Source organism: Tubulanus polymorphus, chromosome 9 (assembly GCF_964204645.1).
Source record: "Tubulanus polymorphus chromosome 9, tnTubPoly1.2, whole genome shotgun sequence".
In the NCBI taxonomy this organism is placed as follows: domain Eukaryota; kingdom Metazoa; phylum Nemertea; class Palaeonemertea; order Tubulaniformes; family Tubulanidae; genus Tubulanus; species Tubulanus polymorphus.
The window spans coordinates 4,488,738-4,505,668 of NC_134033.1; the positions used below are offsets into that span (position 1 = coordinate 4,488,738).

Consider the following 16,931-nt stretch of genomic DNA (forward strand, 5'->3'; position numbering starts at 1 on the left):
TATATTCCTTCAGTAGAATAAACACACTCAAACGCGTTGAACGAATATTAAGAACCCACTATCTACACGTTAAAATTTTTTTTAAATCGGGAATTTATCTAATCAAATATTAAAACAACACGACCTAGAACTCAACCTAGAGATCATCGCCAGGCGTTCAAACTCCTGGATGATGATCTCAAAGGCGAGATCGAAATGTGGTGTACTTTTGATTATTTTTCTAGAGGATTTTGTATTTTAAAGGACAGTGTACTTTTGCCTGTGAACGATTTTGATGCCAAACCGCATTGCAAGTATATATAATATTATCTCTAGAGCAATGGAGCATGAGCAAAAAAAATAACGAATTAACAACGGTTAATTTAAAAAATCGAAAAGCGAACAGAGTGAGTGCAGTGCACTTTTCCGGGAGAAGAAGAGTACCTTCAGTGTGGATGATTGGATTGAATGGTTAGGTCTATGTGACTTATTTGTTTTACAATACAGTTAACCCCCAATATATCACCCTCAAATATCCTGTATTTCAAGTAATCATCTAATACATATTCCTATGCCTCACGTTGCACATCCAGGAAAAGTCGAATGGAAGTAGAATGCCTAATCTTTCTTTTTTACCTAACCGTGAAACCTTACAAATTTGTGAATGACCGTCAAATGTCTGATTTATGAAATATATTAAAATGTAGAATACCTGGACATGGGCTGCCGAGATATTTTGTGCCCACATGAAGTGGGGGCAGTCGTTTGTTGTTTGGGTAATCGGAGATCCACTAGATGACACTATTCAGAACTCGGGCTTATAGAGAGCAATTTGTGCTAAATTCCAATCTTCAAGTCGTCTAAAACACTTGTTCAATGCATCGAAATAAAATGCTGCCTTGCAAACAATACTGCCAGACCATAGGTCACTGACGTACTGGTCGGAGTGGTGACTAGGCAATTACTCTGTTCTATCGTTATTTTAATACAAAGAAATATTTCTTTGTGTTTCAAGTGGATATGCTTTTAAAGCGGCACTTTCGGTGGAGAGAGGCGTGGCCACGGAAGAGGCGTGACACTACGGACTATCAATTAGATTGATGTGTGACACCCAGCTGGCGTATCTCCCATCGTAAATAAAATCACCAGACGATTCTTACCGCCGCAATTTGGTCCATGACAAACACTTTCACTGACGATATCGGATTATTCATAACGGATCGAGAACCAAAAACTTGCATTTTCGAAAGCTGACTATTTCTATAAGAACGGGAATTTACATTGTGTGCTCTTTGCAGCGCCGTCATCGTAGAATTTCTTATTGATTTCAAAACGGTGTATAAAAACTTTTTACCCAAGATCCGTCGTGAAGGAGCCGTGTCTGGATCGTGAATCACGCGAACAAGAAGAAAACACCAATCAATTAGTTGAACTTTGATGAGATATATTCACGAGTTAAAACAAATACGTCGATAAAGAAATGAACTCGACTTCAAATTACGCGAATGAAACTTATCCCCAAGAACGACACCTCTATGGCGCGTCCTGCTACTTCTATTTTGTCTATCCAGTGGATTTGGTGAACACTATGAACCGGTCGATAAAGTGGGTACACATTGTTTGCACCTCGTTCTTTATTGTCTTCGGTCTGATGACGAATGTCGTATCATTAATCGTTATGATGATGCCGAAAATGCGCAAGAGCTCGTTCGCGGTCTACCTGGCAGCTCTAGCTATAAGCGACGGCGGTAATTTGATACTGCACAGTATTTTCTGGATTAATTACATCAGCGCCCTTTCGGGTAGACCGTTGGTCATCGTGGTCTTTGGAGGGTTCGCAAAGAGCTTTATGAAATACATAAGTATGTATTTTGCCGCTTTGAGCAGTTGGTTAGTAACATTGATAAGTATTGAACGTTTTATCGTTGTCTGTTTTCCGATGTCAGCGTCGCGTTTGTGTCGCCGTGGATCGGCCCGTGGCGCCACCTGTTGCACGGTTCTTAGCGTCCTTTGCGTAGTGTTAATCGACGGTTCCCTGCGTCCATGGATGAACTACGACACCAGTTGTAGGATACCCAATCGACTCCACGACTCACGCGCTTTAGGGACTCTAATGATGGGCTACCTGCCTTTTATCATTATAACGTTTTGTTGCGTGAGTATAGTCGCAGTTTTGAGACTCCGCAGTGCTAGAATGCCGATCGCCGCCTTCAAATTAACCAATAACAGAGTTACTCGTCTTATGCTTCTCGTAATGCTGGTTTTTCTCGTTCTGTTATTTCCTACTATAGTTTCTCTTACTCTAGTAACCGTGCTCCCACACTTACGAGAAGTTCTGCAATTGGTATCGAGTTCAATGTCCGTCATTCTTTCAGAAATAAGCTATTCAGTCAATTTCCTTATTTACGCATTGGCCAGTCGAAAGGTGCGGGAAGCGTTTGCTGAAAAGTTTCTTATTTGGTCGACAGATGGCACTCGTAGCAACATCCGATTAAGGGATCGAATGAATAACAAAATTAAGTCCAAAGAGACAACGGACTCTCCTACACCCGCTATTAATGCTAGTGAACCTTAAAGGCCATCGATATTGTGTTTGACATGGAAGCAGATGAATGTACAACGTTTTAGCACGTCTCAATGAATATACACGAAATGTAAATTTACTCGATGTAGAAGAAAATCAGAATCGTTGGAAATATAAATAAATGTTTGCAACGTTAATGTCACGAAATGATCTCTTATTGTCATATTTTAACATTTGGCATTCAGAAGTTTTCGTCTGAAATAGGCAGAAATACAGGTATCCATCTCCAGCACCCCTGGAAACATTCACCATTGTAACGTCAGGTCATATCGACCAGGTTTTGAAAATGTGTTGATTTAAGATCTAATCTGGTACGTAATTGATTTTAGTTATGTATTACTCGTTACCGTAAAACGGGGTGAATAGGAACAGGCAGTGGGAAAAGTTTTTTTCTCTCCTCATATAAACTTTAACGTTTGACAAATTAATTCTAAATTCTTTTCAAACTTTAGCCACAACGCTAGCTAAGAAATAACACAGTAAATTATGGAAGTCAATAGGAACAGGCACTTCTCTATGAAAAAATATATGTTCCATTTCAAATTTTGATAAGTTGAATTTACTACCTTGTACCACTTGGTCATATGGACATGATATTTTCTGTAATCCAGCCAATATTGGGTTCTACGTTAGGTTCACGTACAACATGTAAATGACTGCACCAGTGAATGTAATGTTCTAAAGTTAATGTTGATTGCTGATCATGAAACAATTAAACCGGTAGTGCCAGCAGGTACACAACCAATTTTCGACGTCGATCCTGCGTTGAAGACTGTGATGTCGAAATACTAACGTGGATTTACGTCGATGGTTTTGTTTGTTGTAAGCTGGCGTCGCTTTACTAGTTAATTTCAACGTTTTATCGACGTGGGTTAAAAACAAAGTTCTTTTAAAAACTAAATGAATCATTGTTGACAATATCTGTTTCTTCATTTGAAAACCCATGTGCTCAAATGGTCCTTAATAATCAATCACCGTCATACTCCACGGCAAATGTGGAAGACTTTCCGTTCAGACATCAGTGTGACCTTTCCTCTTTATCAACGATTTAATCATCTGAGATTATTAGAAAACGACGATGGTAATGCTATAAAATTGCATTGTGTTATGAACTGAGCTTAATCGGACTTCGAATTGCGGGACTCGAACACCATCGACTAAAATTAATCGATCGACGTAATAACGTCGCGGCCATTGCATACCGTAACAAAACATGGAAAATGGTCACGATCATGCATAAAGAGAAATTAATCATAAATATTGGTTCTAGATTTGGTTGCCCTCACAACGCGTTGTTGGGGCATGCTGTATTTACTTCGTCGTCCGTCCATCTGTCCGCAGTGTTTTCCGTGCCCTAGCACCTAAACCCTTTGACAGACTTTCTTTAAATTCAAAGAGTTGTGTTGTCCTTGGTTAGTATCTGATTAGATTTTGGGTCCTGTAGGTCCAAGGTCAAGGTCGCAGAAATCCATTTTGTGAAATTCATTTCCGGGCTCTAACTCACAGATAGTTTAAAATAACTAAATGAAATTCCATACGGATAGGTTATTCTATTCTTAGTGGGTAAGGCCACAGCAAAAGAAAACCCTGTTTCTCGGGCACGAACGACCCGACTCGATATTTCGCCATTTCAAATAATCATTTCCAGAAAAAAATATAATTGCCTATGAACGTCGCCACCGGGTATACCCAACCAAGGACCGGTTAGTCTAACTTGTTGTTTACAGCAACCGGGCCAGATTCAGACCGTATAACATTAGATTTATCTACTAACTGGTAGTAAAAATCTGAACCGACTAATAACGCTACATTGAAAGAATTTGAACCACTGTTCACGCTATGTGCGAATGTTATACCCTTGAACTCAGGAATCCTAGAAAACGATGAAACTTGAACTGACATAGGTTTAGTAATAACAGGGACAACTAACGCATCAAGCTCAAAAGGTTCCTCTTCGACAAAAATAACATTCAAAGTAATAATTATCAACTTCTTTGAATCCTGATGATCTAGCATCAAAACCAGAAAAGTTAAAAAATTCTCGTCTCTTCGTCTTGAAATTGATCAAATTATAATGATTGGGTTATGAATGACCTCTGAGATCCGTCATCAAATAACATTCCTGTATTTTCAATAATTATCTGACAGGAGGCAGTTGTCACGGCAGCAACAGCAGTTTTTAATAAAACCGAACCGTACGATTGCCCTTGAATAGTAGTACAGTAAACTGTGGCCAGGTCGGATCTGGCCGAGTCGTATATAACCGCTCAACTCGGTGCAATATAAAAAAAATTCAGTTTCCTATATGAAATAATGCTTTCGTATTCTCGTAGCAATGTCTCAATCGTTTTCGTTACTTACTGCGGCTAAGTCGTATATTCTGAACGACCATTGGTCTAACCAGTATTATTTAACCCCCAGTAAATTCAATGACAATTTGTGACCGGACCAATAATGCTCGTAGGGGCGGTGCTGACCGTTCGAAACAGTAAATGAATTCTGCGGGTGGGTTCGAATCCCGGATAAATGACGCTGACAGCAGAACGATTGCTGGCATGCGAGGTGGCACCCGACACGTGAATGCTGACCAGGGGATTTCCCGGCTACAGAATTAGATAGGGTTAATCGATCGCACATCAGACAGATGATACAAGCGACGAGCAACCAAAAACTGATGTTACTTATTTAAATAGTACACATTTGATTATTCATTTACGTTTATTTCTGCATATAACAGTTTTTACAGTGAGTAAACCCTATATTAGCAACCATATTCCTTAATGAATGAGTTCCAAAATATTTAAAAAAAAATGGTCCTTCAGAGTCGGATTCCAACCATGTCGGACGAAACTTAGGCGAAGACTGTAGTACTGGTTATAGCCTGATCTGAAAAATCGACGCTTAAAGATGCAAGATTCTGGTTTCTTTAATTCCGACCCAACTGTTGACTGTTGTAACTTAATAGACTCATTCGAATCGATTTTAACATGTAAGCCAACCGGGATTTTCGACAGGTTTGCTCCACGTAAACTAGTATGTTGGGAAACTGAACATGATTTATATTTTATTTTGGAAACAAAATCTTATACAAATATATACAAACGTAATACACGTAAATATAATACACGTGTAAATGTGACAATATAAGGTTATATTTGGGTTCATTATTTAATTGTTCACCTACGAATAAGATTCAATGAAACGTTTCGATATTCCGAAAAATTTGATAATGTTATTTAAGGACAAAACGATTCGCGTGAGCAATGAAATCATCAAAATCATCATCTCAAATAATCTCAATCGATTTTTCAAAAACTACAAATTACTATGATTTTGAGAGTATTTTGATATTGTTCTGTGAGCTCTCTAGAAAGTAGAAACTAATTTGGATAAACATTCTGTCTCATGAAAATATGTTGAACCAAAAGAATCCAGGAGTAATTCAAGAATTCGTCAGTAGGCCGATCTCGAAGAGTTCGTTAACCTAAAGAATCGAGAATTCCAAACACTTACAACTATATCAACATGATACATATCGTTATGAAACCACCACTGCTGCTACACTAACAGATGGTTTTTTTTTGTAAAACTAGGTTTATAAAATCAAAGGCTTTTATACCGTTGAAGATATCAATGTAATAAATCATTTCACGTTTATACATTTCGTCTCTAAAACGCTTAAAATTCATCCATTGTGTAAAACTAAACTTGAGTCGTCTACACGTGTTACAGTTGTTCGATGACTTTTACGCGCGTTGCGATGAAGAAACTACTCGGTACCACCGAATCAATAACGAATAGCGAATAACGTATGACGATTAACCAATAGCGAATAACGTTTAGCGATTGACGAACAGCGTGGCGGTCCAGGAATTCCGTACGGTTCAGGTTTTCAAAAAGAGAGAGATCGTGAAAATATATACATACAAGCATTCATAGAATGTGCATATTACGCATTGGTAGGTGTTCCATTTCATAGATTACAGGTTTCTCTCTCACGATGAATTTCAGTTCGCAGACGACTTCACTACTCTCTACAACTACTAGAAATCCCTGCTCACCTTACTTATTCCAAAACGCATTGTCAATCAGCGTAAAACTAGCTGGAGGTTTTCCTATCAGTATCGTCGGAATAATTTTGAATAATTTCAGCATTGTGATTTTACGTCGCCAAACTTCAAATCACATATCGCTCTACATTCTGCGATGTCTGGCAGTGGCTGACATAATCTTTCTTACATTTCACATAATTCAAGAACCTTTTCGTTTCATTGTCTCCGGTTTGACCCAGGGTAGTCATATGTTCGTGATTCCTACGAGTATGAGTTGGGGTGTTCGGCCATGGATCTATCGGGTAGCTTGGTTACCGAGAACCTCAGCGCAAGTGACAAGGAACTGGATAACTGTACTACTAGTTTTAGAAAGGTCCTTTTCTATCGCTAGGCCATTCTTCGCTAGAACTCATTTCACAATACCAAGGGTAAGAATTGTAGTTTGTTGTTTCTATATTATTTTTGGTATCTTAGGCTCTCCATTGATTATCGGTACTACAGTAGGTATCTGGTTTTATGACGAATGTAATTAAGTCGTTATAAAATCCATCCGCGGAGCAAGCGATCCCATACGAAAATACTTCCTCACTGTATTTATGTGGATTGATGACTTTCCTAGTCCTTTGTACAAAGAAATCCTGCCTGCCTTAATGCTAATAATTTTCAACAGCCATCTGATATGGACTCTGAGAAAGATAAGTTCTAGGAGAAAAGAAATGACACACGAAGGCGAACAAAGGCTAGACGTGAAAGCTATCAGGATAGCTGTAGCTATTGTTATTCTGTTTATCGTCTGTGAAATCCCTGCTTCGTTCCGATCTTATAACGAATTCATCGGTCGCTTCGTCAAAATGCCACCTATTAAATACTCTCACACCATCTATACCCTTCAAGAACTGTTTACCGATCTTTTACCGACCTTAAACTCGTCTGTAAATTTCTTTATCTATTACTTAGCAAACGATAATTTTAGAGGAACTGCAATAAAACTGTTGAGAAGGCGGCCGATTTAAACTCCGTCGAGCGAAACAGATATATTTTGGATCCGTCCAGGCTTTTTTAGATTTCAGAGCCCCATCCCCAACGCCATATTTGACGAGAATTTAACATGTGTGATTGCCGTTTAATCACTAAACCAGTTGAATTAAAAAGATGGAATAGAATTTGCAAAAATCACTCTGGATACTTAAAGTTGATGAGAACATAAAAATAATGATTAATGCAACGTGAGCCAGGTACTTTGAAATGGATGTTGTCATTGCGAATTTATTAAAAGAACTGTTGAAGGTCTCTTTAAAACTGCGTACATTAATTACTTTTTTTAATTAATTAATTTTTTTAGAACATCAAATCTCTATATAGATTCAATTAACCCGATTGCCTTCGTTCTTGCACAGTATCACTATCTCCGACGATCTTAGTTATTACGTAATAAGCAAATTGCGATACTTTGTGATATTTGCTCACAGTATGAATTCAAGCGTATATGCGGCTTTCTGTGATATGTAATACGTATCATAGCGAATTGACAACGTGAGGGTTGTGAAATTGGAGGAACTGATGTGGAATAACAATAGACCGAGATCTACCTATCTACAGTCGCCGTGACAGAAATGAAACAGCGCGAAATGGCTTCATAATGATGACTTAAAAAGTTCGTAGCCACTATAATCTACATATAGAATAATTGTAATAAATCGTTGAATCTAATTCTGTCTTCTGTAATGAATTTCTATGTTCGCAATAAAACACTGACGTTCACTGGTACGAAAAAACAACCGCTTCTATTACGAGATTATATGAAATTGAGAGGAGACCTCAAAATAACAAATAACGAGTGAATTTGAATCATCAATTAAAAAACCGCATCTTCTAAAAATACACCCGAGAAATATCGACATCAAAACAAAATCGCGTGCCCAAAATCAGCTCAAATACCAATGAAATAATTCACCCATATAAAACCAGAAATCTAGGTTCCACAGGAATAGGGCTCGACCGAAACCGGCTGTCTGAACCTGAAACCAGTTGTACGAAAGTAAATGTCATTTGTATTTCATAAGAAGTAGAGTTCAACTCTTCAACTCTTTATCTTACTCAAATCACACTTAACTCACAAACTGTCAAACATTGCCAATCAAGTTCAATTGTAAATAAATGCAACTTTATTGTGAAAAAGTTCCACTTAAACTTACATATTCTGTATTTTATATCAACAGCTGAAATTATGTTTTAATTTAAAGATCTATCAACTAAGTATTCTAACCTAACCTATATATTCGGCCTATCCATTCAGGCTAGGGTTTGGGGGTAGGGAGGAGGATACTGAAATTGAGAGACATGATATACAGGTCACACCGGAATTCTTCAGTCACTCTGTCATCATCATTCAACTTAAGGTTCAATCTACTGTGACTAGGGGATCGTGATCTTCTCACTGAAGTAGAACATACAGGCCGCACCTGAATCGGGCCACTCTGTTGTGTGCTGGGGGTGAAGACACGTACTCTGTGGCCCAGTCTTCTGGGGTCTTGTCTCAGCGATGACCCTGAAATTGTCATGTTTATTTCAAGTAAAATATTTACATAAAAGGCGTTGTCTTATAAAACAATACATTTGAAAAATCTGAAATTCTGTAAAAATTAAAAAAAACCTGAAAATAGAGAGAAACCCTGGAATAAAAGAAGCATGAATTACAGTAACATGAAATAAAGATATGAGGCATAAGTAATAAACAAACTGCTATTTCTATCCGTAGACCCAGAGACCCACAGGACCCTGACGTAAATAGCACCCTATTTACTAATTAAAGCATTTTATATAAAATTGTATTAATATTCATGCATTTCTATAACTTACTAACTCACCAAGTAAGTTCCTAAACTAATTAAACCTATAAAACATAATTTCGACTGTTAATGTTTTTCTAACTTACAATTTATCCAATCCTGTGTGTGTAATGTATGAATCCAATGATAATCCTTGAGTCAATTTGAATCCTTGTGTTTTTGATAACAGTTATTTTTTAGCACAGTTTATATCAATCCAGAACTAGTTTGAGCGCGATTTCATTCCAAATAAATCCTGAACAATAATACAATTCAAATTCCATTTAATTTCCAGTAACGGCTCAGTTTTTGAGAACGGTTTATCTTTCGTCCATCCAGAATACATCCTGATATGTTTACAAGAGGGGTCTGCTTGTTTTACGGGAGACAGTTTGAGCACCTCTGTCCAGACTGGTAAACCATACACCATCGCGATAACCTCTAGGTGTAAACATATACAAGACACCCACTTGTAATAATCTGTGCGAACGACAAGAATTGTCGAACACAATGAAGTTTCATATTTCATATTATCTAACTATTGGGGTCACTGGTCATAATCCATCTTCGCTCTATAAACTGCGCGGCGACTCTAGTGAAGAAATCAATCTATTCTGAAATGCATGAAGTTTATATCGGTATAAATCATAAATCTCTGATAGCAAAATGATTTAATTTGAAAATTGAATTATTAAAATTGCCGTTAAAACCAGCTTCCAAAACTTCCTCATTAATGATTGGACGCATAATTAGTCATACTCGTCGATGATTGGCTAATTTGTACGAAATATGCATAAACTGGATGATTTACGTAAGTACTCAGCGGACCCGATGTTTACGCGGGAACCTTACAAATGGTTCCACCTTCTTAGGAATAAAAGTTCCATCACTTCTGTGAAAATCCACCCTCCGAAGACATGGCTGACTTCAGCCCCGGAAATCCAGGAAGAAAGACACTGAATATTTGGATGGATGAAAGCTGTGGGTACTGGAGTGTGTAATGGGTAGTGTAGTGCGATCTGTGTGCATTTGTGGCCAGCACACCGATCACATTTTTCATTGGGGTTTGGTCCAGAACTCACGAGATTTTCAACAACACGAAAGTAACGTGTAATAAATGATGACTTGAATTGCATGACTACCTACCACCCCTCATTATTGTTGGAAAACTAAACGTTCTGCACTGACTAAAAATTAGTAATAATAATTAATAAAATTTTAGAAATGGCCAGAATTTTAACTTAGGTTCCATCTCATTTTTATTTTACAATTGCGATTGGTATAATTTTTTTTTTAAAGGCCGTTATGGCTTCGTACATTGTCTGCAATTCACTGCAAATAGTTACGCAACTACGCACGTGTTTTTGGCAGCTGTACACTCAATCGGCACCGTTCGTGACTAGCTTCACTGTGGAATTATCATTAATCAACATCGCCATATCACATCATCAACTTCTATTGTGTCTTAAAACCCTAACAGCCGACCTTAATTGAAATGCACACACGATTTCTATCATTGAAAATTGAGAGAGTGGCCATGTTTGTGTTCTGCTGCTTCGCGTAAATCCCGCGCGGTGGCGCAACCGCGCGGAGTGGGGCCGATACGTCTAGCGGCAATATCGTTCTTGACTCCTTGAAAGGAATTGTCGCCCATAGGGCTGATCAGGTCAGGAAGGTCCGCTGATTTTTTCATCTAATAAATTTCACATTTTTATCTTCCTCCATTTGCTTATCTATAACACGAGGATATATTTACTCTTTTATCGATCCATCTAAATCTGTTAAACTTCCTCAACCAAAGCGATTGTTTTGGCTATGTATATACGGGTATAGGTGAATCAATACTTTCTATATCACGACGATGAAGACGCGTCTGTTCTTTATAATCTGCACAGTTTTGTTGCAACTGGGAAATTTATACATTACACAAACATCTGGAGCTGAAAGTAAGTTACTGCAGCAGCCATTACTAGACTTTGTGATTATATTTCAGTCAGATTTGCGAATTCGATGACGTCACCTGTTAAATAATAGATTTTCTACAGGCCCTAAATGCAACCTGACAAAACAACAAACTATGAACACATCTGGTTGACTTAATTTCGCATGAAGTTTGTATCTTGATGTCTGGTTTGATAAAAAACGAGTCGCGTATATAATCACCTCACTAACCAGGGGCGGAGTCAGACGTTTGAGTAGAGGGGTCAAGTGCAGTTTTTTCCCAGGTATCTCTTATATATTTCAATGAAAAATACATTCATAAATTAACCGTGTGCAGTAATTTCCGGCAGACGCCGCGAAACAGAAATCGATAAAGATTTGAATCGTGGTTTATTCTATCATTAATATGATTGATGTTTATATTCATTTGTTTCAGCAATTTACAGGACGCCTCATTCTGCTCGAGATGCAAAACCCGACAATAAAACGCAAGGAGAAACGATTCGATATACTTGTAAAATAATTGGCGGAAATTCTACAGTATCATTCCAAGAGAAGAGAAACGGTTCGGAACAATGGGAAACAGTTCCAGACGACCAGCTTAACAGAACTAAAGACAAACAGAATGTTGAGTTGGTTGAGCTAAAATTCCAAGCAGATTTCAAACTACACAATGGATCTTCATTTAGATGTCTTGTAAATGAAAGCCCAACAGATCCGGAACCTATTCAGTTTGATCTGATCGTAGTTAAACGAACTGGTAAGTAACAGTTTGTGTTGCTTATTGAAATAATCAAATAATCTAGAACATTAACTTGCATTCTTGGTTTTCCTAGAAATATCATATAGTCAAATTGAGCTGATAAAATGTCTGATATCTGGTGTTTGTAGAGCTCGTTTTTAGCCCATTTTGGACTTTAGTCCCAGCGGGCTAGTGCGTTCACTTTTCGTCCGTAGACGGAATCCAGTTATTTTGACGAAGTTTCAAGACTGGCAGCCATTGTTGTTCGCCAAAATCAGCACTTTTTCCACATTTTTCAAGTTTTTAAGGGAAATTTTGAAGAGACTTTTATCAATTATCGTGGTCTTTCGTAAATGTTTTCATCCCCCAAAGGGCCCATCAGCACGAGAAAAATTTGGCCGATAGGACTCAAGATGGTCGTCCTCTGACCTAGGCGCTACAAATATCAATCGATGTAGATTTTAATTGTGGTTAGTTCCATCATTAAATGATTGATCTCACTATCAGAAATAATCTGAACACGAAGCATGGGAGGGGTTCGATACCCTCTAACACCCCACCCCCCTCCTTGGATTTTCTTCTGATAAGTTATTCGAAGTTTGACCGAGTACTGTGCTGGGGAAGGCTATTTAATGTGTACTGTGCTATATATTTATATTCATTCGTTTCAGAAATCATTCCAATGCCAGACCTCAAAGGAAACCCCGACAGTAAAACACAAGGAGAAATTGTATATTACACTTGTAAAATTGTCGGAAATTTTAATGCAACATTAACATTCCAAGAGAAGAGAAGAGCTTCAGAACAATGGGAAACAATTCCAGACGACAAGCTTCACAGAGCTAGCAAAAAGAATGTCCATTCCGTTGAGCTAAAATTCCAAGCAGATTTCAAACTGCACAATGGAACGTCTTTTAGATGTCTAGTAAAGGAAAGCCCAACAGATCGGGAACCTATTCAGTTTGATCTAATCGTACTAGTTAATCGAACAGGTAAGTAACTGTTTGTATAGCTAATTGAAATAGTTAAACAACTTAGAACATTAAAACTTGCTTTCTTGGTTTTCCTACAAATATCAAAGAGTCAAATTGTGCCGATAAAATGTCCAATGCCTGGTGTTTGTTGTTTCATCCGTAGTTTCATTTTCTTTTAAAAATGTCCCTGGTCAAGTGCTGAACACATGCGGAGAATGGACGACCAATTTTTGAAAGTATTCTTTTAAAGAATCTCATGTAAATATCATCTGTTTCGACATCGAATTTACTTTTGTTTTCACGGATTATTTTCGTTGGACCGCGGTTTGTTGCCTCCTCGTTGATGTATCTATTCCGTCCGTTCATCTCCGTACAAGAATAAATTTTGTGTCAACCATTTTACGGCTCTCAGATTTAAGAGTTAGATTTCGTTGATTTCACTGTCTGGGCCCAGTTCCACAGTTGTGAATTAAGAGTTGACTCAGAGTTAACTCATTGAAAATGAACTAAATTAACTCAAGTTAACGCTAACTCAGAACTGTGGAACTGGATGCTGAAGCACTGTTGTCTGACTGGCCACGCAGGAAGTATTCTTTATTTGGCGCCGCATTCATAACGGATCTCATTTCGTGTTTGTTGTTCATTTTATGCGAAAAGGCACATTGATTTACAAATCAGCTATTTTGCGTTCCGGGTACTATACTTAGTTTACGCGAAGATCTAGCATAAGGTTTTCTAGAATTTTTTGCACAGTCAAAAGAGTGAAAAAATTGCCTAACATCATTAACTTCATCAGGTGACGGGTGGAAACCAATGGCTGAAAAATGGCTAAAAGCTGGGTGGGTCTAGGAGGAGGTATGACATCATGTGACCAGTGATAGTTAATTACTATTAGGCGTTACTACGGCGTTAAATGCATATTTGTTCATTACGGAAAACACTTTTTTCCAGGCTACTTTGAAAGCAAAGCCACACGCAGTGAAAGTTACTTTCAAAATGTAGTTTTTTTCTCTCATTTCAGATGATTCAAGTTCCACTCAAATCCCGACGACTGAAACCACTACATTCGGGTCAGTATTCATTTCGAGCTAAAAATGTCCGACGGAAAAGGTTCCTAGACGATGTACGGGTTCCTGTTGTTTCGTAACAACGGCTGATACTAGACTACGTATCACACTCTGCTTTGCGGTCTATGTGTTTTGTAAAAATAACTTGATTCGATATCTCGCTTGTCTCTGGTTTCTGAACAAGAATCACGTGCTGGTTGGTGTATTTAAGATGCTGATGTTTAGATGTGTCGGGGTCAATGAAACCGGAATTGTAATAAAAACTGGGACATTCACTAATTATTCATGTCGTTTTCTACCATCAGCTGAAAATTTGGGAAAAAAGGCAATCGCTAAATATGTGACATCGATGCCGCTACCACCAGCCCTACTTTTGTTCAATTCTTCGCTGGTAATTTGTTTTTTGATTGTAAATTTCGTCCTTTTCATTCAGAGTTCGCCTGGTTACTACTGAAGAAAAGGTTTGCTCGAAAAACAAGGTCATTATAAATTTAACTTATAATATCAAACTTTCATATAACTTCCATACGTTTTTTACGTGAAATATAGTCCCCGGATCCAACGCACAATTAATACCCACTTAACGTAGGGTAAAACAAAACAAACTTTTTTTCAAAAATTCATTTTTTTTTCTCAGACTGACCCAACCGTCCAGCCTAAACTGGGCCACACTGACCGGACCACACATGACTGGACCATGTCGATAGTTTACATCATTAGTGGAGTTATCGGTTTCCTCCTCATCATCGTTATTATCGTAGTCATCGTTTGCAGGTATTTACTAAACAAACACGGTAGATTTCTGAAGAGATTATAACTATGTCTGATTGGACCGAAGTTCAATATCAAGGTCGATTGTAGAGCTCTATAACTAATGATAAGCGGTTGTCGTTAGTTCCAAGTCGAGTTTGTCGGTGACGTCATGTATAAATGATAACGTAACCGCGCGCGTGTCTACTTACTTCGAATCGAACATACACGACAAATGTTGCTATTATATTGTGGGCTTTCCTGACAAAATGGCTGATAACCAAAAAAACTAGTCACATTGGCTTTTTGTCACAACAAATAGCCGGTAACGAACGTGATTAAGCATTTTGATTGTTTAATTAATCGGAAAACAGGTTTTCGTAAGGTAGGCCTACTGGCAGTACATTGAACTGTTCAAATTCCAATAAAAAATGTCGGAGTTCCAATTTTCTCTAATTATTCTTCAAAGTAATGACGACTTAGATAAACTCATAGGAATTGCAGAGACGGACCAATACACGAGCTTTTTATACGGAGTTAACTCTTCTTTTCAAGAAGTTTTTCTAGATGCGGGCTTTGCGGTAAATGATCTGAACAGTATGATCTCTGATCAAAATCTTACATTATTTCAACATTTCTTTCTCGCTCGATTTCTTCAGCGCAAAACTACCCATTTTTCAGACGCAGGCGACTTTCCAGTGGAGATCGTGTGGACACTACACCCGAGTCTACAACACCGCAGCAACAACTCGAGATGGTGCATGGAGTCAACGACGAGTTGAATGATGTCATAGATTCGGGTAACGAAACTGACATACCACACACCAGCAATCATAAAGTTACTACAGATCCGTGCGTGGATACTGAGGCCACAAACAACAAATATACGACTCCTTATATGGATATGGGAGCAGGGGGAGACACGCATAGAGATCAGTTCTCGAATCCCGAACCTTTCGTGACGTATCATCAGTTAACGGAAGATACTGTTGAGCCTGTGAAAGATGATATTCAACATTATTCTTACGCTTCTGTTGAATATGCTCATGATCAATTTCCCTTAAGGGCTGCCACTGGACAAACAGTAACTGATTGTACATACACGAAACATACTAGGTTTTAATATATCGTTTCAATGGTTACAACATCTGCTAAATGAAATCTACTAACTACTTTATCGCAACAATAATTGATTTCACATTTAGCATATGATAATCAACCAGGTGTCTAGTTTGGTTTGAGTCTCTGACTTGTGCAGCAGACGGATGGGGTGTCAGATCCGTCCACATCACTGCACCACGCGACTGATGAACTGGGCTGTCCATAACATTCTCCCTTTAAAAAGGACATCACCGAGAAATATCGTTAATCTTTAGCAAATGTTTACTATGGTCGAATTATATTCAAACTGTAAATTGAAATTCCAATGATTAATCTTCAAAAATTAATCTTAAAATCGTTACCTTAAATAGAGTAAGCATGAAGTCAAATAGTCATTTGTAGCTTAACTAGATTTTTTTTAGCAAGTATGAGCTTTGTCGAAAATTTGATAATGTTTATAAGACAAGGAATGCTTTACATAGATAAAAAAGATTTTCAACAAGGATAGACACAAAATAGATATAATTGTCGAACAGATATGTAAATAGATATAATATAGTATTATGTACAATCAGACTTTGTGCTAAAAAACCATCGTGAAAATTACAGCTGGCATCAACTGTGTGTAACGAATCCCAAAAGAAGAGAAAGATAAAGTTAGAAAAGTCACTTTTTATGTTAATAGTTCATTGGTTATCTCGCTTGCCGCAAACTCTTAACGTTTTTGGCATCGTTTGACAACTATGACGTCATGCCAATGCTAGTTAAATTGTTCGAAAGTCGTAGTAAAAATAACGCCGACGCTTCTGATTTTCGTAGTAACTACAAATTCATCTTCTGAATTGGGACAATCTGATCGACCATCGCACACGTGTCTAATCGGTATACAGTAAGACGATGGACATTTCACTGT

The 16,931-nt window shown here is 37.9% G+C and overlaps 2 protein-coding genes across 2 annotated transcripts; both read left to right on the forward strand.

Moving 5' to 3' along the window:
* The first annotated feature begins 11,304 nt into the window (after positions 1-11,304).
* LOC141911251 (uncharacterized) lies at positions 11,305-14,709 on the forward strand. Its single transcript, XM_074802238.1, has 5 exons — positions 11,305-11,389; positions 11,821-12,144; positions 12,798-13,118; positions 14,122-14,170; positions 14,601-14,709. The coding sequence occupies exons 1-5, from the start codon at positions 11,305-11,307 to the stop codon at positions 14,707-14,709; spliced, it is 888 nt and encodes a 295-aa protein (XP_074658339.1).
* Positions 14,710-14,808: 99 nt separating this feature from the next.
* LOC141911282 (uncharacterized) lies at positions 14,809-16,680 on the forward strand. Its single transcript, XM_074802282.1, has 2 exons — positions 14,809-14,941; positions 15,599-16,680. Exons 1-2 carry the CDS (start codon positions 14,865-14,867, stop codon positions 16,038-16,040), a joined length of 519 nt encoding a protein of 172 aa, XP_074658383.1. The 5' UTR covers positions 14,809-14,864; the 3' UTR covers positions 16,041-16,680.
* Positions 16,681-16,931: the final 251 nt, after the last annotated feature.